This window comes from Meleagris gallopavo, chromosome Z, assembly GCF_905368555.1.
Source record: "Meleagris gallopavo chromosome Z, MGAL_WU_HG_1.1, whole genome shotgun sequence".
NCBI lineage: Eukaryota > Metazoa > Chordata > Aves > Galliformes > Phasianidae > Meleagris > Meleagris gallopavo.
The window spans coordinates 26,640,506-26,661,967 of NC_139435.1; the positions used below are offsets into that span (position 1 = coordinate 26,640,506).

The following is a 21,462-nucleotide window of genomic DNA, read 5'->3' on the forward strand; positions in this document are numbered from 1 at the left end:
GTTATGTTTTTACTTTTCAGGCACAACAAAATCAGAAGATAGAGCTGCTCTCTTGAAGAAGTTCAACGAGCCTGGGTCACAATACTTTATCTTCTTGCTGAGTACAAGGGCTGGAGGGCTAGGCTTGAATCTCCAGGCTGCTGATACTGTTATAATCTTTGATAGTGACTGGAATCCTCACCAGGTGATTGTTATTTGCTTATCTGCAAGCAAAATGCAAAGAATTCATGATGTTTTTGAGGGGTTGATTCTTAAGTTTGAGGTTATATTCTGAGGTACATGATATTGATACAGCATTCTCATTTGGGAGCAGTTAGTAAGACAAACTACTACAATCAAGAAATGTGTTAGTTTGAATCAGTGAAGTAATTCTGAGTTTGTGTAATTATTTTGTCTGTCTTCAGGGATTCTCAGCTAGGGGTCTTGCAGCCTTGTACCAATACTATAGTTATACTCATTCTTTACTCCTCAGAGCTTTAACAAGTATTCCCATTTTGATTCTGCAGTAGTTTGTAGTATTTTAGAAAAAGTTGTGCAGATCAGTGCTGTGTCTCAAGAAGTTAATGGCCTTATTAGTCTTGTCCTGATACACTGATGGTGGCATATTTCTTCTGCTCAGTTTAAAATTAAAATAAAATAAGAGGAAGCTGGTCTTTGTCATCTAGTGCATTTTATAATTGTAACAACAGAAGATAGGTATCTGTGGGAAGTACCTGATTATGGTGATTATGCATGTCTTTTCAGCTTTCATAAAGTTGTAAGCTAATCACATAACTGTTGTTAAGTGCAAAAATAAAGGTTAAGACATAGAAGAATTTTACATAGAACTTTGAGCAGCAGTCACATAGATGCTCTGGTAATCAGTTTAAAGCAGAGCTTGAGAAATTTGGAGCAATTACTTTTAAAGGCTTAAAAACCACCTCAGAAGGCATTTAATTCTTTATATTCTTGGTTATCTCTGTCACCTTTACAGACATTTTTAATGCAAGTACATTTTAACAGTTGGATAGCAGTAAATCTCATGTTAGAGAATGTTTTCTAGAGAATCTAGTGAATAGATTACTAAATCACAAAATGCGTGCAGTTTTCATTTTGCTTTTGGTTGAGATTCACTTGCTACTTCTAATAAGCAACATGCTAAAGCAGATGCTTTTGTTTACTTGTTTTAGCACTTAAACAGCATATTTCAAAAAGGAAAAATTTTTATTTCCTCATTTTACTGTCCTGTTCTTCTGAAAACGATTATATAAACAAATTAATATTAAAGGTTTATTTTGGCTGTTCTGCAAATTTCAAATTCGCTTTTAAATTCCATGTGGCTTGGAAAGGAAATTGTACGAAGCAGGAGCTAACAATAGTATCAAAAGTAGGGTGCTGGACTGAAATGGCAAACTCATTGCCTGGTTTATTATTATCTTACTTTGAGAAATTTGTTTTGTGACATAGCAGAAAACTGTGACAGCATTTTGCTGAAATAGAAGCACGTTGTGTACATGAATTTCTTTTTTCCCCCAAAGAAGATCAGTAAGATTTTGAATTAATAAAAATAATTATTTCCCAGTAATCTACAGCATGCTTTTTTACTCCTATCAATTTTAAGTGCAATTGCTTTACAAAAAAGTAGTTATTTGCAGCGTTCTAAAAGTAATTTAAGATCATATTTAAACTGTTCTAACAGAACTATTCAAAGGTAAAAGCCTATTGTACAGATCAAATAATTTATAGTTAACATATTTATTAATTAGTGACTAGCTTTGCTTAGATAAGATTACGTATTAATTTTACGCTACTAATCTTTTTTTTTTCCTGGAATCAAGAGATGTTTTACTTTAGGGTTCATTCTGGCTTGGAATGTCATGAACCTTTCTGCAGAAAAGAAAAAATAGATACGTAAGCCCTTTTCAGTCACTGCACGAGCTTACAGCATTTATGGTATACACACTATGTACAGGTTTTTTTCTTTATTTTCTCCCTATCTGGATTTGATGAATTTTTAAGAAAGAAAACAACTGAGAGTGAGCCACGTGAATTACAGTGGACTGTAGTTTGGGTAGTTAATTTTATGACAAAAAGAATTCAGCATTATTACACACTGTAAGCAGAAAGCGATTTGAGTAGCACATTTACATAAATCCCTCCATGTGTTCTTTGCTTAATAGGACTTGCAGGCACAAGATAGAGCTCACCGAATTGGTCAGCAGAATGAAGTTCGAGTTTTGCGACTCTGCACTGTGAACAGTGTGGAAGAGAAGATTCTTGCTGCTGCCAAGTATAAGTTGAATGTAGATCAAAAAGTTATTCAGGCCGGAATGTTTGATCAGAAGTCTTCAAGTCATGAAAGAAGGGCTTTTCTACAGGCTATACTGGAGCATGAGGAAGAAAATGAGGTAATGTTAGAAATAATTGAGAAGAGCACATTTCAGGGAGAACTTAATTTTTCACTAAGTTTCAAAGACTGACTACTTCAAAATTAGAACTGTAATCATTATCTTACCACCCAGTCAAGGAAATAATTTCATTTTTCTCTCTTTTTTTTGGTCATACTAAAAGATTGTTATCTGGTGAGATAAAATCTTAGTATGGATTTGGACATTAAACCCATTTTGCTCTTTCAGTTTTGCCAAAAACTTTCTGAACAAGGTTTGTTTGTTCTCTTTTTTTTCCACAGCAGAATATAAAGGAGACTCTAAAACCAGTTTATATTTTAAAATAGTGTGATTTTCAGACATACTGAGAAAACTTGGACTTCCTACATTTAATCATTTGAAACCCTGCTTTTTCTTTTGGGTTTCTTGGTAAGACTTCAGATGTTTGGGCAAGGCAGCAAAAATAACTTTTCTTCTTGGCTCCGTATCCAACCTTGCATTGGACTTGTAATTACCAGTTTCTATTCAGAAAAAAAAAGAAAATAGTTGTTACAAGACAGCTGTCGCATCTTTTGTTTATAGTAGTGGATAGTGAGATTGTAGTATCACTGACAGTTTGTCCCAGTCTTTGAAACTGTGGTTGTGGAATGGTGAGCCCCTTCTTTTCTCTGGCGCTGCAGCTTATTCTTTCACTGTGAACAATGTTCATCATTTGGATAAGCACTGCATTTAGGAAAGACTATATTAATGTATTAATTATACTTAAGGCACACACTAGAAGTCCCATTTTGCAATGTTTTTTTCCTACCTCAGAAAATCATAGAATGGTAAAAAGACTTGGGTTGAAGAGACCATGAAGATATCTATCTCCATCTCCCTTCCCATGGACAGGGTTGGCAGCTGCTAGATCTGGCATTACATCAGGAAGGATGTCCAGGGCCTGGCCATGAATAGCTCCTGGGATGGAACATACACAGCTTTTCTGGGCAGCCAGTGCTGGTGCTTCACTACCCACTGAGTGAAAAAAATATCCCCCTGACATCTGATCTAAATCTCCCTTTTAGTTTAAAACTGTTTCTCTTTGTCCTATGACTGTGTAAATAGTCTGCTTCCTCCCATTTATAATCTTCTTTTAGTAATACAAGGCTGCGGTGCGGTCTCCCTAGACCTTTCTCTTTTCCGTGCTGAACAAGCTCAGATCTCTCAGCCTTTCTCCATAAGAGAGGTGCTCCAGCCCTTTGTAAATTTTCATGGCCCTCCTCTGGACCTGCTCCAGCAGCTCTATGTCTTTCTTGCATTGTGGGCTCCAGATTCTAATGCAGTACTCCTGATGGGGCCTGACAAGGGCCTATTAGAGGTGGTCACCTCCTCCTCCATGCTGGCCACCTCCTCTTTTGGTGCAGTCCAGGATGCAGTTGTTCTTCCAAGCTGGAAGCACGCACTGCTGGCTCACTTCAAGTTTCTGGATCACCAAAATCTGCACGTCCTTCTCTCTGGGAGTTCTCCTTCCAGTTTGTATACATACCCGTGTTTACCATATGACCCAGGTGAAGCATCTTGTACTTGGTATTGCTGAAGGTGTGTTCATATGGGCCCACTTCCCATTCCTGGCCAGGTCCCCTTGGATGGCATCCCTTTCTTCTGTTGTGTCAGCTGCATCACTCAGCATGATGTTGTATGCAGACTTGCTGGGGATACACTAAATCCCTCTGTCCATGTCATTGATAAAGATGTTGATGAGCACTGGTTCCAGAATAGATCTCTGGAAGAGGACTTCTTGTCACTGGCCTCCACCTGGACATGGAGTCAGTGACCACAGTGTTTTGGCTGCAACCCTCCAGCTAATTATTTATCCCCCAAATAGTCCACCCTTCAAAACCATATCCCTCCTGTTTAGAGATAAGGATGATGTGTGGGACTGTTTCAAAGGCCTTTCAGAAATCCAGAAAGAGGGTTTTATAAGTATGTATTTTGTTTTATGACTATGATCATTTATTTGTGAATGCAGAAATGGCATAATATGTGTTTTATATACCTTCAAAATAACTTAACATTGTGGAACCTGATTGTATTGAAATTGTTGTAAAAAGCTGCATAACTTCTTAGTTGAATTCTAGGATTCTGTTTTTTTTTTTCCAAAGAAGATTTCTATTTTTATGAAATTATTGTTTTAATCTGAAGACAGAGGTTCATATCTCTGTTTGTAAGAAGATGATGGACAAGAGGAATGCTCCCAATGTAGTGACATTTTTTTTGTTGGTGATACCTTAAGAAATTTTTTTTCTTTAGGTTGGGACATTTTCTGTCTCCTTTCTATGAGGGGAAAGACTTTATAGTACTGAATTATATTTCTAAGGGAGTACTGTAGATCATCAGAACAAAAATGCATGTATTTTAGCTGAAGCCCTAACTGTGCTTCTGACCCAGGAAAACCACAAACCAAAATTTCCTGGTTACATGTTTGCTCATTTCCTCATTCTCAATTTATGGAGGTGGTAATAAGTCCCAATTGTCTCTAATTTTGTCTACTTTGTGTTACTTCTGAATTGCTGATCATGTTAGAAGTTTTAGTTTTGATTTGAATTTTTCACACATGTCCTGACAGAAGGAGGCTCAGTGCAGTGCTGACCTGATGCAGACTGTTACTTTATGTTGAACATGAAAGCCTCTTTCTGATACCTTTATCCATCTTTGTGACCAGGAGGAAGATGAAGTTCCTGATGATGAGACTCTGAATCAGATGATAGCCCGACGCGAGGAGGAATTTGATCTCTTTATGGTGGGCATGATATGATCATATGCAGTATATCATTTCTAGTGTTTTTAGCAAAGGCTTTAACCTTACATGTCATTTAAATGTAAAACTTTGTTGCAGGAATGGCTTTATTTACTTGCATTGCTTATGTGAGGAAAGGAGAGCAGACTTCCTAAATGCAGAGTTCCTCACAAGACAGAAAGATTTCAGAGATCCTTGCAGTTAGTAGTGAAGCATTGCCAGTCTGGGGGAAGACTGTGGCATGACCTAAGAAATTTAGGCAGTCTAAAACTGATAGTCAGTGTTTGTCTTACTAGTTGTACACCATGCTTTTATTTTTAGAAGTTTTTTCACTTTTGTGCTGCAATACAAACACAGGAACTGAACAAGATAGTAAATTAGTAGACTTACAGTGCTCTTCTCTTCGTAAATTAGCTGGTTTGCTAATATTTCTTGATTTCTTCAAGAGCCCTTTTAGCTTCATCTCTGCTGCTAGAACTGTTGAAAAATTAACAAAGTAGTTACAGTAATCCAGATGTGAGCAATGGAACAATTACTAGTATGTTAGGGTAGGCATGCCTTCCAGTTTTTTGCATCTGTACAGTGGTGAGGATTGCTGATGGGCTTTTAAGAGACACCGAAACACCAGCAAGAAGGTACTTAAAAATTTAACTAGTGAGGGTTAAGCATCATCTCTTCTCATTCTATCTACGTTGCTTCATTCTGCAGGACTGAGCAACACAGACACTCATGGACTCAAATGAAATTGTATCAGGAAGTGCTATCTGGAGAAATGACATTTCTAGGATCACAAGTTATTAATTTCTTGCTGTCTGCCCAGATATTCATTAGTAGAACATTACTTACACAAGTGTGCAAGGGCTGTTCTTATCCAATTAACAATTCTTCAAATGCACAAATGAACAAAGGCCAAATCTCCCACATAGTGCTGCATTTAGTCATTGCAGAATCACCTATCTTGTCCTTTTGTGCTAAGTTTTGTGCAATGTTATTTTAGAAGAGCTGAAATCTCCAAAGGGTGGAAAGGGAATGCTTCCAGACATTTGTCTTTTTAAGCTTTCTCTCAAAGACTAAGGAGATTTGCATGACAGAAACCAAAACTTGAAAGGAGTAACTTGGCCCAGTTACTGGCTTTTTACTTGTCTTTTGTGTTCTCCATCACAGCCTGTTTTGCACATGTATTCTAGGACTTTTGCTGCAACTGTTGCTGTCCTCACTGAGTGTACAAGATGCATAGTGATCAATATAAGCACTATTGTATCAGAAATCAGGTCAAAAAAGAAGTAAGCTGAGTTCAATCAAAGTAGATTTGCTGCTGGAAACAGTAACTTAGTACTCCATCAGTTTCAGAAGGAAAGAATTAATCCATGAATCTGAGTAGCTCACAATTATTTATGGCTGTTGTAGGGAAATTCTGTAAGTCTATCTCTTCTAGGTAAGTTTGAAAGTAAACAGCAATTCAGTGAAACAGTTGACCTGTCTAGATTGGAGGTGGTTTTAACACTGTATGCTGTGTGTTTTTCAAGTTAATTTTTGTATGAGTTTTTAAGGGACAATAACGAGCTGGTAATATAAATTTGAAGATGCAGAGGTAAAGAGCTTTGACAACCAGAGATTTGAAAATATTTAAGATGGAAACACTGAGGTTAAATGTTAGTCTCTAAGAGAGATTTTCATTTACTTTTAAGCTGTTCAGTTCTAAGATGAAATTCTGAAAACCAAGTTTGGTAGTCAGGTTTATTTGTGTTCTTTTTATTAATCTCTGAGGTCTTAGGTAGTCATATAAAGAGCATGAAGTTAGATTTATATTTTTCTTCCTCAGATAGCCTTTTTCCTTCTGTGCAGATGCGATAGGAATTCAGTGAAGTGTAATATCCAAGAAAAAATGTGTTTTGGTTTGTTCATTTAATTACGCTTAAAGGTATACAAACATGTATTTTGCTTATATAAATCAAATATTTATTTTTTTAATCTGAAATAAGGAGTTCCAAAACAATAGATGAGAGAGCAAGCTGGAAGATTTCTTACGAATCTATTATTTTGTGACTTTTTGGATTAGAAGTATTCTTTGACATTAATCCTGTAGTTTTCACAGGGTATTTAGCTAGGTATGCAGAGAGGATACATACAAGCAGACTGTGTTCCCATGGCTTTTGGTGGCTCCACATATATAGGTAAAAACTCCACATAGCCCCAGTATGTCCTACTTTTGCATTCAGTGCAAATGATGACGCTTCTGATTTTTCATCTTGTAATAAAAAAACGTATACAAAATTCAGAGTGTTTCAATGTAATCTCTGCAACCATTGTCATCTCTTCATAGTGTGGTTTAACAAGGGTTATTTTTTTGGCAAAATGACATTATGGCAGCAGTTGACTGTATAAATCAGTGTTTTTAAACTGAGTAGGTTTGGGTTTTATTTTAAGGTGTATTTGAGAAGACTGTACATATTATCTTATTTGAGCTAGTTAGATAACCTAAATGAGATTCATGGGAGCGTAGGAACTCAGGTCAGCATATAGTCAACGTAGAGAAATGGATGCCTTCCTGGGAGAACTATAAACCTCATTCACATAAGAATGTATCCTGAGTATCCATATCTATTTTATGAGGTAATTGGTCACCGTACTTGAAATTAATTTGTGTGATTAATTGAAGTCCAGCTTAAAGTCTTAACACCACATTACCATTTTAATATTCTTAACATTTTACTTAATCTTGCCTGATTTTTATTGTTTTTTTTTTTTTTTCCATTTTTCCTTAATGCAGGAGAAATAAATTTTTTTTTGTTGAAGCTGGTTGGATTTCTGTCATTGAGTCATCTTTTTTTTGAATTCTTAATTCTCTCTTTGGATTCCTTTTTTCTAATGTCTGCTTTTCAGTTTACTTTCTCTGATATTCAGAATCTCAAAACTAGTATGTTTTCAATTATTCTTTTTAGTTATATAACATGAGGATGTTGTAAAGGAATTAATATATTTGCAAATCACATTTATGAATATATAGAAGCCATAAAACTTGTGTGGAAAAAAAAAAATAGAGCTTTTTAATGGATAGCTTCCCTCTTTTTCTAATCTACGTTGTCTTATCTGGATCCTGTGGAGTTACTTCAGTGTAAAGTAACTATGGAGTAATGAACTTTATGGAAAATCAACTGTAAAATGTAACTACTTCTTTCTATAGTTGCATTTTACAAGTATTGGGCTAGAGGAAGGGAAGTACTTGTGAAGAACTTGGCTTAAAGTTTCAAGTATTTTTAGATGGCAGGAATTCCAATGGTTTGTTTTAGTTGCCTTTACAACTGTTTTATCCTTCCCCATCTAACATTTCAGCGTATGGACATGGACCGTCGTAGAGAAGATGCCAGAAACCCTAAGCGCAAGCCCCGCTTGATGGAGGAGGATGAATTGCCATCCTGGATTATTAAGGATGATGCTGAAGTTGAAAGGCTCACATGTGAAGAAGAGGAGGAAAAGATATTTGGAAGAGGATCCCGCCAGCGCAGGGATGTGGACTACAGTGATGCTCTCACAGAGAAGCAGTGGCTGCGGGTAGGGTAACTCTTCGTTTGCGTTAAAGATGACACTTATTTGTTTGTTATTCATTTATTTATTCATTTTATTTCATTGAAAACTACAAAGTTGCTCAATGGAAATAGGTAAGATCTACTTATAGCTGGCACGCAGCATTTGCAGCTGCACTCTACCTGTCTGTTTATTAAGTAGCTTAATTTAATCTTTCTAATAATTTGGAAACTTTTACATAATTCTTCTTTCCTCATGCTCTTCCTTTTGCAAGTCTTGATTCTGTTGAGGCAAAAAAAAAATATTGCTCAGTAATGTTACTAGAATTCAAGACTTTAAAGAAGAGTTTCTTTGGTTTTGTTGCATTTGGGGAATCTTGCCATTTCCTGCAAAATACACATAAAATGAATTCTAATCCATATGCCTTTTCAGAATGGTAGGAATAGGGATGCTAAGAAGGTTAAGAAAATGTTTTCAAAACCAGCAAATTTGGTAATGTTATGATTTCTAATACATATCAATAAAGTACTGTGCACAAAATTAGTCTACATTGTTTAAGAGAATATGTTTTTTTAGAATAATCACAGATTTAATGCCAATGTGAATATAGTTTTTGTGTATAAAAGTGGGTAGAAATCTTGCACACTTGAGTTATGAAAGTGATTGTGAGAGTGCACTGTGAGAGATGCTGCTAAGAGCTGATTTTTTTTCTCTTCCTGTAGCAGCTATTATAGCAGCTATATGTATCCTCTTCATTGGCCTTTGCAGAAGGAAACTTTACATTTCTGAATAATAAGTCAGTTTGACAATATCAATATCCAGTACTCAGCTGCCTCTTTGCCTTGATTTATGTTGGAGGTTTACTTCATCTCTTTTCTGAGGAGTTCTGCTAGACTCTAATCCCTCTGCTGATACACCAAATGCTGAATATTCTAGTTAAGGTCCCGCCTTCATAATTATACACAACATAGCAGATCCCTAAAGGAAAGAGAATAACTCAAGGCCTGTGTGCATGCATCTATACTGTCAAAATATGTCAGCTCTGTCCTTGTCAAGAGGTCAGGTACATGAGTTTGGAAGCAAGAGGCAAGATAATAACAGAAGCAGTAAGCATGGACATAAACAGTGCCAAGTGAGACAATGTTGTTGTTGTGAAGTACCTGTAATTCAGTAACAGCCTTCCAGGGAAACTGTAAAATACAAATAGGCTTCATCACTAGCTGTCGCTGCAGCTTGCTTTTCTTTAACTGTTGGCATGACAACTACATTCCCTAAAAAGGAAGGAGGAGTTTGCCTCCTGGCCTTAGGAGGCGTGTATATTGTGGAAGTGTATTATGCTGTGGGAGATTCTATCACTGCACCGTTTCTATCAGGCCTGCAAAATACTGGATCTGTGGGCAGATTTCCTAGAGTCTCATGAATGCTTCTTTAAGGTCAGCCTTGCTTGGAAGAACCAGCTTCAAGAATCAGAGGATTTTTTTGAGAGACCATGAAATAATGCATTTATCCTGCTGATCAAGGGGCACCTTCCTGTTTAACGTATTCTTTGCTATCTGGAATACTTATAAGTACTCTGTACTTATCTTCATTCTAATAGCATTGACTAAGGCAGAGGCTTCTAGACAGCTCTTGCCTGACCATTACAGATTATCTTGTTCTCATGTTTTTTGTCAGTCATCTCTGACTCTCTCTTACTCTGAGGCTAAATATCTGCATTCTTCTTCTTGTTCAGTGTAACTTCTGGCTAAATGACATGAGTAAAGTTCTGTTCTTTTATCGTGCATTTGATTTGAAATAGCTTTGTGTGTTGGCCAGAGAAGCATGTTTGAGTCCAAAATGAGTGTTATCTTGTTTACTTCCTGATAGCCAAAATCCAAAAAGGCCAACTGTGTCCTGGGGTTCATTGTGCACAGCATAATTGTCTAGTCAGAAAAAGTGATTGTCCATCTGTACTCTGCATTGGTACAGCCTCTCCTTAGTATTATGTGCTGTTTTAGGCTCTACAATATAAAATGAGCATGAAAATATTAAAATGTGTCCCAAGGAGAGCAACAAAATGATTAAAGGACTTGACAGCAAGATGTATAGGGGATGGCTGAGAGTAGCTTACTTAGGGAGTAGAGGGCTGGGAAATGAACTCTTTGTGGTCTATAACTTTTTCATGAGAAGCAGAGAGGGAGGTGTCAATCTCTTCTCTCTGGTTACTTCTTCCATTGCCAAATCTTAGCAAAATGCATTGGAAGCAAATGCAGTCCTCGAAAGAGGCTGCAGCTTCCACACAAAGAACTCATCTGTAGAGGCTGTAAACTATTGTTATACCAGGTATTTTCCTGATTTAATTAGTAGGTCTCAGATGAAAAGGTGGGCAATGCTCTTTAAATGAGGGAAGGTTGACGCCAGAAAACTTTTTAAAAACAAACTAAAAATTCACCATGCAATTTCCACTCTGAAGAATTGAATTTTAGATTTTTTTTTTATGAAGAAAAATATTGAAGGTCTCCATTTAAATACTAAGCTTACCAGCTTAACAGTTATCCACTCTGCCAGTCTGCCATGGCAATTAACATTACAACTAATGATATCCTACCTTTTTCCAGAGGAAAATAATATCTTATATAAACATCCATGAAAACCACTCTACTATTCAAGGAAGAAAAATAAATGAACATTTTATGATGCAAAGAAACAAGTACTCTGCATTAGACAGGGTGAACAGGAACAGGAAATGCTTGTCTCAGGGCTGTGAAGCCATTATAGAGAACCATTTATTAGTGATCATAAAAATGTATTCCTGGTTGAGTTTTGTGTTCACTATTCCCCAGTAGATAAACTATCTTGTCAGACTAGAGAGAGTAAATTCTTGGAATATTGTTTAATTCCTTTATTTGGGAATCTTCTGGTTTTTACTGTTGAGTGTCCTTTTAACTTGCAGCCTGCTCTCCTCAGAGATTTGTCTTCAGGCAGTGAAAAGAACATAGTCATTACCAGAGATACTACTGAATTGTCTTAAACTTTGTTCTTAAGTTCTTAACTAATTAATGAGGTGTTTTAACAAATTGTTGAAAAGGAAAGAAAAAAAAATCTCAGGGAAGAATAAAATAATACATTTCACCAGTAGAAGATTTGTTTTAGACTACAGAACAAGGGATCTGGAAGTGAAACACGTAGTACAGCCAAGTTTTATTATATATACCTGTTTTATTCATTTTTCTTAAAACCCGTGATGACAAGGAAAACAGAACATCCCATATTGTAGGACACAAAAGTATTATACTCTTTATTTATTTCAGTGTTTGTTATTTTAATAGAATTTTGGAAAAGTGAGAAAAGTAATCTCCCCCACCTGCTTTTGTCACCCACCTAAAAAGTTTCTAATGCAGCTAACTCTCTTTGCCCCCTCTCCTATTGAACATAAGATAGTTGGTCGAGTTAGAAAACAAAATAAAACACCCCCCTACCCCTAGAAACCATAGTAGTGATGGTCACATGATACCTTTGCTAATGTACTGTCATTTATTCTGCTAAAAATAAGTTGTCCTAATTCAGAATTCCGAGTAAGTTAGAGAGAAGATACCAGTACAATTTAAAAGTAGGAAGAAAACTCTTCTCCTTCCAGTATTTCTCAGTAAAATGAACAGTTTGAAATACTCTAGCATTTTGTCTGTGCAACAAACATATGCATCTCTATCATATGTACAAGATAAATGGGAAAATTGATGCATCTCAGTCTTGTTAGATTTTTCTTGAAGATGAATTACCTGTGAATCCAGAAGCCAGGAAACATGTATTTTTCTTTAACTGTTTTTCTCTGCTGGTGAAAATTGTATCTAATAGTTCACACACAAGTGAAAAGACTGCAGCAAGTACAAAGGAAGACTTGTTTGCAGTCAGAACCCTATTTCTATCTTTCACTTTTTTGTAATTAGTGTGAAATAAGATGCTTCCTATGCAAATTCCTGTCAGAAGTGTTCTTGCATTTCTTGCTCATGAGTTTTATTTCAGAAACTTTCCCTTTCAGGCTTTTTGAGTGATTCTTAAAATTCTTCAATTTGGGTTTAGATGTTGTTATTTTTGGCAAGGGAAACTTCAAGGAATCAGGACCGGTTCAAGTAAAGAAGAGTAAGTGTAACAACTTGATAGTGTTATTTATAAATCTTGTGTAAGAATAAATGTGCAAAGTACAATTGAGATGCCTAAAATGACATTTCATCAATTGAATATTATCTTTATCTATGCAGTCTGGAAACTGATCATTTTTTTCCAGACAATTTAAGAAAATAATTATGTTTAGAAAAAATAACTTTTTTTCCAGGCCAGATAGTTCTATAGTAATATCTCAGAAATGTGGAAGTAAATGAAGACACATCTAAAGACAGTATTACCCTTCAAAAACCACATACTGCATCTTGATCTGTACTGTGTCACAGCATGTGGCAATAATGCAACGGAAGGACTTGGGACCTTAGTGGTAAGGAAGGGAGGAGCACAAGATCTTTGAAAAGAGGGAGGAATCCCTTTAGTTATGTTCCTTTCCTCATAATGGCATATTAACAGGAAGGGGAACGGCTGTTTACGAGGGTTGATAGTGATAGCACAAAAGGAGAAATGGTCTTCAACTGAGACAGGGGAGATTTAGGTTAGATATTAGAAGGAAGCTTTTCACACAGAGGGTGGTGACGCACTGGAACACGGTGCCCAAGGAGGTTGTGGATGTCCCATCCCTGGAGGCATTCAAGGCCAGCCTGGATGTGGCTCTGTGCAGCCTGGTCTCGTGGCTGGTGACCCTGTACATAGCAGGGGGTTGAAACTCAATGATCATTGTGGTCCTTTTCAACCCAGGCCATACTGTGATTCTGTGATTCTGCGACTGATCATACTCAATTCCTGGTTTGTTTTTCTTTTCTATTTGAAATTACAACTGTATCTGTTAGCACTTCAGTTAAATCAGTCTTGAAAGATTCAATCACATTGAATTTATTTATTTACAACTATTAGTCTGTAAACAATATTTTTTTCCTCATGGATTTGCCTACAGTATTTTCATAGGTGGTATTCTTGCAGTGTATTTCTTAAATTACTTCATCTTGTTCTTTTTGTACATTTTTCTTCTAATTTCTTTATCAATATACTATAAGCTTCTAAGCAATCCAAAATACATAGACTATCACACAGTTCAGAACAGCTATTATTAACAACCTTTTCAGAATTATATTTATTATGTAACAGTGTTCACATGTGAGGGCAGCTGCGAAAAAAATGACTCCTGTTTTATTATGTTGGCCAACAATGTCAGAGGCAGATGTTGGTGGTATGGCAGTAGAAATTGAACCTTCTCACTAATGTTCTGTTATGTGTTGTTACTGTGTGACAGATGGCAGCAGAGGGCCACTCTGTCAGAATAGAATTGCATATTAAGCAAAGGTGTGTCGTTGAATTCCTCTATCTGGAAAAGGTTGGACCCACTGACATTCATCAGCATTTGCTGAACATTTATGGAGGCCAGCCATGGATACAAGCACAGTGAGGCAGTGGTGGTGCATTTCAGCAGTGGGTCACTTCCACTGTGCAGATTATTATTTGCATGGCATACAGCTTCTTGTTCATTGGTGATGAAAATGCATAGCTAATGGTGGTGACTGCTGAAAAATAGTTTTGTAGCTAAGAATTTGCTTTGTCAAATACTGTTGTTGTGTGCTTTGTATTTGTTGTGTTTTCCTTGAAAATAGGAAGCATTACTTTTGAAGTGATCTACGTGCAGTGTTTTCTAAGCTGTTATGTACTGGCTTCCAATCCTCTGGTTTTGAATTAGAGAGTTTCCACACAGTGCTAAAGTGAACTAGAGTTGTTTGGTAGGTGATTTAGATTTTCAGAAGGACAGATAGAAGATTTAAAAAAGAAACAAAAAGATGACAACAAACCAAACCAAAGTATCTTTCAGAGATAGACTAAGAGGTTGGTAACAGTAATTTCTGGCATATAGTTTTTTTAAGTAATTCCTTTATTTTTTTCTTTCTTTGGATGAGGTTGGCTTGAACAACAGGCTGTTTCTTCAAATTAAATCTACTTAATAAGAAATAAAGTACACATGTAATTTAAATGGGAGAAATAAGTCTCACTTATTTTTGAAAGCTTGCAGAAGTCCACAAGAGTTTGTGGTTGAGCATAGAATAAAGGTGATGCTTTTTTGCCATTTAGTGTCTTCATGCAGTAAATGTTTTTATTCTCAGTGCTCTGTTTGCCTAAAGAAGGCATATTCACAGTTATTACAATATAACTAATTCAACCATTCCTTTTTATCACCCAATTCCTTTCCAACAATGGAACTTAGATTTGTGTCAATGTAGTTTGCTATAACAGAGAGAAACTTTATCAGTGCTGTCTCTCTGTGATACTTTATTTACTAATTGTCATATTACAGATACATACAATAAGATTCGAGTGTTTATACCAGACCAAAAACAAAATAGGATAAAAGCATTATTTGTCCAAAGTTTTAGATAGCTATTTTTTTTAAATCTTGGATGAGGCAATTTTTTTAAATGTATGTACTTGAATTATAATGTCATGCTTCTTTTTCACAGCAGTCTTTAAAATCAAATGCAAGGAATTTTTTTTCTACAATTTGTGTTAATGTTACCCCTAATTTCCAATTAAAAGCATATACTTGGAGTTTTTGTGCTAATAATAAGCAACATTTACAATTTTTAAATGCAAAACAGAAAACAGCTTTCTCTCACTTCTCAAAAAGAAGCAGTTTTCAGTAATGTGAACGTGCAGACTCTAACATATAAATATTGGCTGAAAAGTTAGAGTTCCTTATTTTGTGGAAGTCCATCATAGCTGAGAAGACTTTTTATTACAAGTTTGTGTTTTTGTAATAATAGCATTTTGTTTGCATTTTTTAAGAAAAAAAAAAACGTTTGTCCATTTCTCACTTGTGATGGATGGAGAATTTTTGTAATTTTCCTTATCTGTATTAGAATCAGTCATCAGTGAAAATAAAGAAACTCTAGAAGCATTTAGTAATTCTTTGCCTTGGGCAGATTTGAATTTATGTGATGCTTTAGTTTAGATGTAGCAAAGTCAGAATGGAAATTTGCTGTACAGTGTTATCTGAAATTCAGTTAAAATAACTTTTCCAATCCTGTTTTTACCTCCAGATATTTAGTCGTTGAACATTTGATTGTAATGTATATCTGTGCCCTTTTATCCAATTGCAAAATGTGGTATAATTTTTATTCTTCATACTCGCTATCATTAATATACTTATTCCTATGCTGTAATATAGTAAGAGCAATCTAGTTACAAATAAAGAGGACTTCCTCTGAGGAGCCAGCAAGTAATTCTTATGTGTGGAAGCTATAAAAAAAGCCAGAAATCAGGAATGTCAGCAATTGAGAAACTAAGCAGAACTGGATTTTGAAGTGAACTTCATGGAAGACAAATTTCAGGTTTGAAAGTTGAAGTCTTCATCAGCTGTCAGACACAGAGAAAAATATAAAATTAAGACAGGATTTCAAATAGAGCATAGAAGGAAAAAAGTTAAGTTTGTATTGGAATATCACTGCAGGATTCAGGTTATTCTGAAGAGGGAAAATGGTAGGTACCAGTAGAGAAGTGACACTTCAGTGCTTTTGACACTTTTTTTTCATTTCTTCTCTTCAAAATTGTTAAATGGGAATTTCATTTTGTAAAGCCGTAGCCTCTTGTTAACAACTGCTTTACTGATAGATAGGTTTTTTGTTGTTAAGTCCTTAACAGCCCTTTAGTTTAGTTTCTCATAGTCAATTGTCAGAACAGTGCAGTCCTGATTTCAGCTGGGACACAGTCTTCACAGTGTCTGATATGCTATGTTTTGGCTTTAGGAGAAAAGCGCTGTTGATAACATACCTATGTTTCAGCTGTTGCTGATCAGTGCTGCACATAGCCAAGGACGTTTCAGTTTTTCAGCTCTTCATACTGCCCTGCCAGTGAGAAACGGGGGGGGGGGGGGGGGAAGAGGGGGGGGCACAAGGAGCTGGGAGGGGACAGAACCAGGGCAGCTGACCTAAGTGAGCCAAAGGTGTGTGTTCCATACTATTCGGCATCTTGTAAAAAACCATAAAACCAAGAAGAGTGGACTGGTTTGAGGGCAACTGCTGCTCTGGGACTCGGTGGGCATGGATCCGTGCAAGGTGAGCAGGTGCACTGTATGTTACTTTTTTTTATAGATATACATTTATATTGTTATCATTATAGCCAGTTCTCTTTCTCTCTCTTTTTTTTTTTCCCTGTCTTAGTAAATAGTTTCTATTTTAACCTATGAGTACTACTTTTTTTTTTTTTTTTTTCTGATTCCTCCCCCCATTCCACCTTGAGCTGAGGTGGTGTGAGCAAATGGCTGTTTGTTGCTGAACTGCTGCTGGGTTAAACCACAAGTGCATGTTATTTACTGTCCCTGGAAAAGCTCAGACTTCTGAAAAGTTTGCATAGCTGAGCTAGTATGCGTGCTTCGGGAATTTAAAAGCTAACATACTTTTCCTGTTCATTTATGTTTTCAGGATTTTCAACACATTTTTACCATCAAGTAAATTTATCATGTCTCCCTACTACATTTTTATTTCCTTTTGTGTCTCTAGTGTCTTTGACTGTAAGTAACAGCAATGCCTTTCAGTATGCTTTAGCTTAGTCATACTGTAGTTATACCAAAGGAAAAATAACTGTCTTCAAAGTTGTGCAGTATGAACATTAGAGACAGGACTTACATACCAAATCTATACTATTCTCTGCACCTCCACTAATTGACTCTATGAAGTTGTTTTATTCCTGTAAAATGAGTTCAAAACTGATCTAAGACCTATATGATGCTTGACTTGTGGAAGGTAGTCACAAAACAACACAGTGCTGTAGCTCTTCATGTTTGCTTGGATCTGTAAGTATTAGTTGAAAATGTGTTCAATACTGGTGTTCAATAATGTGTCATGTTTTCAAGAAATCTAACTGTGTAGCTACAGCTGCTTCTTTAATGCCCTATTCTTTTAATGGGGGCAAATTTGTTTTCATTTTGATCTTTTCTGTGGGACTCTTGTAGCATAGTATCTAGATTTACTAAGTGCTTCTTCCTCCAAACAGCTAAGATCGTTTCATTTACAAAGAAGAAAATGTAATTGCAAGCAGCATTAGAAGTGTTGACTAAGAAGCAACTTCTAAAAAAACAACTTTTTGTGTTTGTGTGGGTTTCTATTTCAGATAAAGGAGATTTGACTTTGTAATTTATGGCCAATATAGTCTTTCTTACAGTTTTGAAGCTCCAAGAAACTTTAATGGTTTTAGCTATTGAGAAAGGAAATAGTTTTGTCTACGTGGACTGGAATACAGCAATAAGATTTAAGAAAGCTCAAAAGTTTTGTCACCAGTAGATTTCATATGAGTCATGACACTTTCAGTGGCTGCTTCTCTGCCTTTGAGGAGGTGTCCAATCCTTTGCAAAATTGGACTCTATTAAATTGTCACAGCATCATGGCTTTCAAAATAAAGGCTTCAGGCTATTGTACTCTTTTGTATTGTTTCCTTAAGAGAAGGAAGTTGTTAGAGTTTTATTTGTGTATTGTTTTTCTTGACTCTTTCGCTGCTCACCAGTCCAGAGGCATATGAGTATGGCAGATGTGTGTGCTCTCCTGCACAATGCATCATCTGCCAAGCACTGGAGATTTGTATCCAGGATTTGTACTGTTATCATAAAACTAAAGGCTTGGAAGGGTGTTCTGTTTGATGTGGCGCTTCTGTCCTGGAACAGTAGTCTTTTATAGATAAGAGTTCAATCAGATGGATTAGTTTAACAGAAATTTTGTTGTATGTGCACATGAGTAAGCACATACATAGATCATTAACACCTTTGCTCAAACTAGATTTTTGTGGGTTTTAAGCCACATCTAGGGCAGCATAACTCATAAGTTTTAAATTTTTTTTTTAAATACTACAATTTTTGTCCAAAATGTAGATTTGCTGTTTAGGAACCAATGTTGTCACATTAGCAACATTTTTGTGCTGCTTGTGTTTCCACATTAGTTTGCAAGTGCTGTCAAAAGGAATTGTAAATTAAGCCGTAAGTTCAGAAAAACTATCCAAGTTTACATACATGTGCGTAAATTTTGAAAGCTGATTATAATCATCAATTGGTGCAAGTAGAAAATTTTAGTGTTCATTTGCAGACCTGTGGTATGCTAAGCATTAGTTTACTAGTTGCTTGTCACTAATTTTAAAAATAGAAGGGTAAGAGTTATTTTCCTTGGGTTTTATTTTTATTTTGTAGTTTTACTTCATTGCCAAATGTGTAGCGTTTAAAAAAAATGTATCTTTATTTTTCCTTCTCTTTGTCATAATTTTTTTTTGTTTGTTTAACTGTTGTATACTGTAAGCAAGAGCTATATGTATAATTATAAAATAACATGGCTGTATACTCTGAGGTGATGGTAACATTTTTTGGGAGCAGAACATTTAACAAGGAAAGAAAAACACAGATTATTGTAATTGAGCAAATGCCAATTTTCTGGAAGACAACCAAATTATACCAAAGTTAACAAAATGATAACTTGTTTGTTTTTAAGTTCCTGTCAATTTATAATAGTGTTTTATCAGTTTCAGCAATCAAAACCTGATCTGCTCACTGCAGAGCAGTTGGAATACATTTTCTGTGATAAATACCCCTTTAAAATGCATGCAACCGAATGTAGATTTAGATTCATATGTGAAATTGTTTAATTTTGCCATTGCAGTTGAAATACCAGCAAGAGTAAATAACTGCTCAACTAAAAATCTAATTTGGATGGCTAGAATAATGAAGGGAAAAATACGATAAGTAGTTGTCAATATTAAAGCAGGCTGAAGGAGGAAGGCTTCAGGCCTTGTGGTAGGTAGAATGAAACAGCAGATTTGAGTATCCACAATCCTTTCAGTATTAAATTTTCAGTAAAATAAAATTACTTGTATATGAAAACATAGCCTTTCCCCAGCTCTCTTTTTTTTCCTGATCAGCTGATGAAGAGACTAGCAGCTCGCTGCTTTGCTGGCTTGTTAATTTTATCCCCACTAACTGTGATTTCCGATAGCCGGCCTGCTGATAGTGGTAAGGTAAATATCCTTTTTCATTGCTGTCTTGAAGATTCACTAGAACTACATCACAGGCATGTGTAGGTGTTTAAACACATCAAAAGTCGGTGCTCTCTGTAATTCTGTGTACAACTGTGTGCTTAAGGAGAGCAATGACATTAACTGTTGACAGCCTTGCATGCTGTATTTATTATTAGCATTTCTAGCTTCCAAGATATGCAGAGAAATTTCTCTATCTTCGTTAGCTGCAGTGGTTTATAGTGGGTGTCCTGCTTTAGCCAAATGAATATTAATGAATTTGTGTGCAGATTTTTTTTTCATTCTTTTTTCTTCCTAACTCATCAGATCTCAAGCCTCCTTCATAATGGTTATCTGAGTGCTGTGGAAGCATGATGTAAATTGTCTTTTCATTATTAAGGCCTAGTTTCAGGCTGTCCCTCAGGATTCTGTGTTCGTGTTTGTTCTGTGGATTTGCACATTAGAGAATGCATAGGAAACAGATTTTGAAATCCCACTGGTGTTTTTAACGTGCCAGGTTGTTCTGTGTTGCGCATCAGGTTTTGTTCACAAAACGTTTTTCAAGAGACATTGTACACAATTGAAAGAAATTGTGTCTGGGCTGTAATGACTCTTTTCATATAGATTGTTATGCTCACATGATCATAAATATTAGCCATGTTTGGTGCTGTGGAAAAATGAAGGTAATTGCCTTATGATTAGAGCTCTTTCAGCTTCGAGAAAGGATTGATTAGTATTTGCATGTACTCCAGGCAATATTGAGAGGCAGAAGGGACAAATATCAACAACAGTTATGTTCTGAGAAAGCATTAATCAGAAAGACTAGTTTTAAGGTGTTTTTTTTTCTTTTTAATTCCAGTTTCTTTATGACCTAGGTTTTTTTTCTTCCTTTTCTTTTTTATTTTTTATATTATTATTATTATTATTATTATTATTATTATTGTTGTTGTTGTTGTTGTTGTTGTTATTATTTTAGTGAGAAGGGGGGTCTTTCTCAAAGGAAGAAAAGTTCAGCTTTTTGGTTTATCACATGGATTTGTTAGTCAATGTGTAAACGGATTCCTTTTTTTCCTAGGTTTTTTGTTTTGTTTTTGTTTTGTTTTGTTTCTTTGGTAGCAATTTTTTTTTTTTTTTAATCTCCCCGTATGGTGCTGCTGGGTCTGATTAAAAGCAAACATCCAGGTAATGGTAACTGGTGTTCATTGTTTGTGACTGTGTGGTGGTGCTTCTTTCTTTCCTTTTCTTTTTTTTTTCTTTTTTTTTTCTTTTTTTTTTCTTTTTTTTTTGCATCCCATGTTATGAGTGCTTTTTACTGCAGAACACTGTATTGTCAGTTCTTCTGGCTCTTTTCTTAAGATATCGTTGTAGAAGAAAATTATGTACTTAATAGTTAGCTTTAATGTTTAGATGATTTGTAAGTCACTTAAACTATTTGGAAGAGAATCTGATTCTTATTGTTAATGTGTAAGTTAGCTGTGCATTGTTTGTGTGAACAAAGAACTGTGTGTGATCTGGTTTTGGGAGCAGAGTGTAGTGTAGATTGTCCTATTTGAAATCAAGCAACATAAAATTCTGTTCTGTATACAGCTAAATAATCAAGAACTGCCACTGATGTAACAAACAACTGTTTCCTGTATACTTACTGACACAGTACCACAGGCCCTCATTTTCTGTGAAACTGTGACATGG

The 21,462-nt window shown here is 35.8% G+C and overlaps 1 protein-coding gene across 4 annotated transcripts in view; it reads left to right on the plus strand.

Annotated features, from left to right (window-relative positions):
- SMARCA2 (SWI/SNF related BAF chromatin remodeling complex subunit ATPase 2) overlaps positions 1-21,462 on the plus strand; it is a 106,872-nt gene that overhangs the window by 66,162 nt on the left and 19,248 nt on the right. For all 4 annotated transcript variants that reach the window (XM_085214268.1, XM_085214271.1, XM_085214270.1 and 1 more), the window contains 4 exons: positions 21-184; positions 2,160-2,387; positions 5,068-5,145; positions 8,476-8,694. In XM_085214268.1, coding sequence (XP_085070394.1) covers positions 21-184; positions 2,160-2,387; positions 5,068-5,145; positions 8,476-8,694 — 689 coding nt within the window. The remainder of the gene's footprint in view (positions 1-20; positions 185-2,159; positions 2,388-5,067; positions 5,146-8,475; positions 8,695-21,462) is intronic.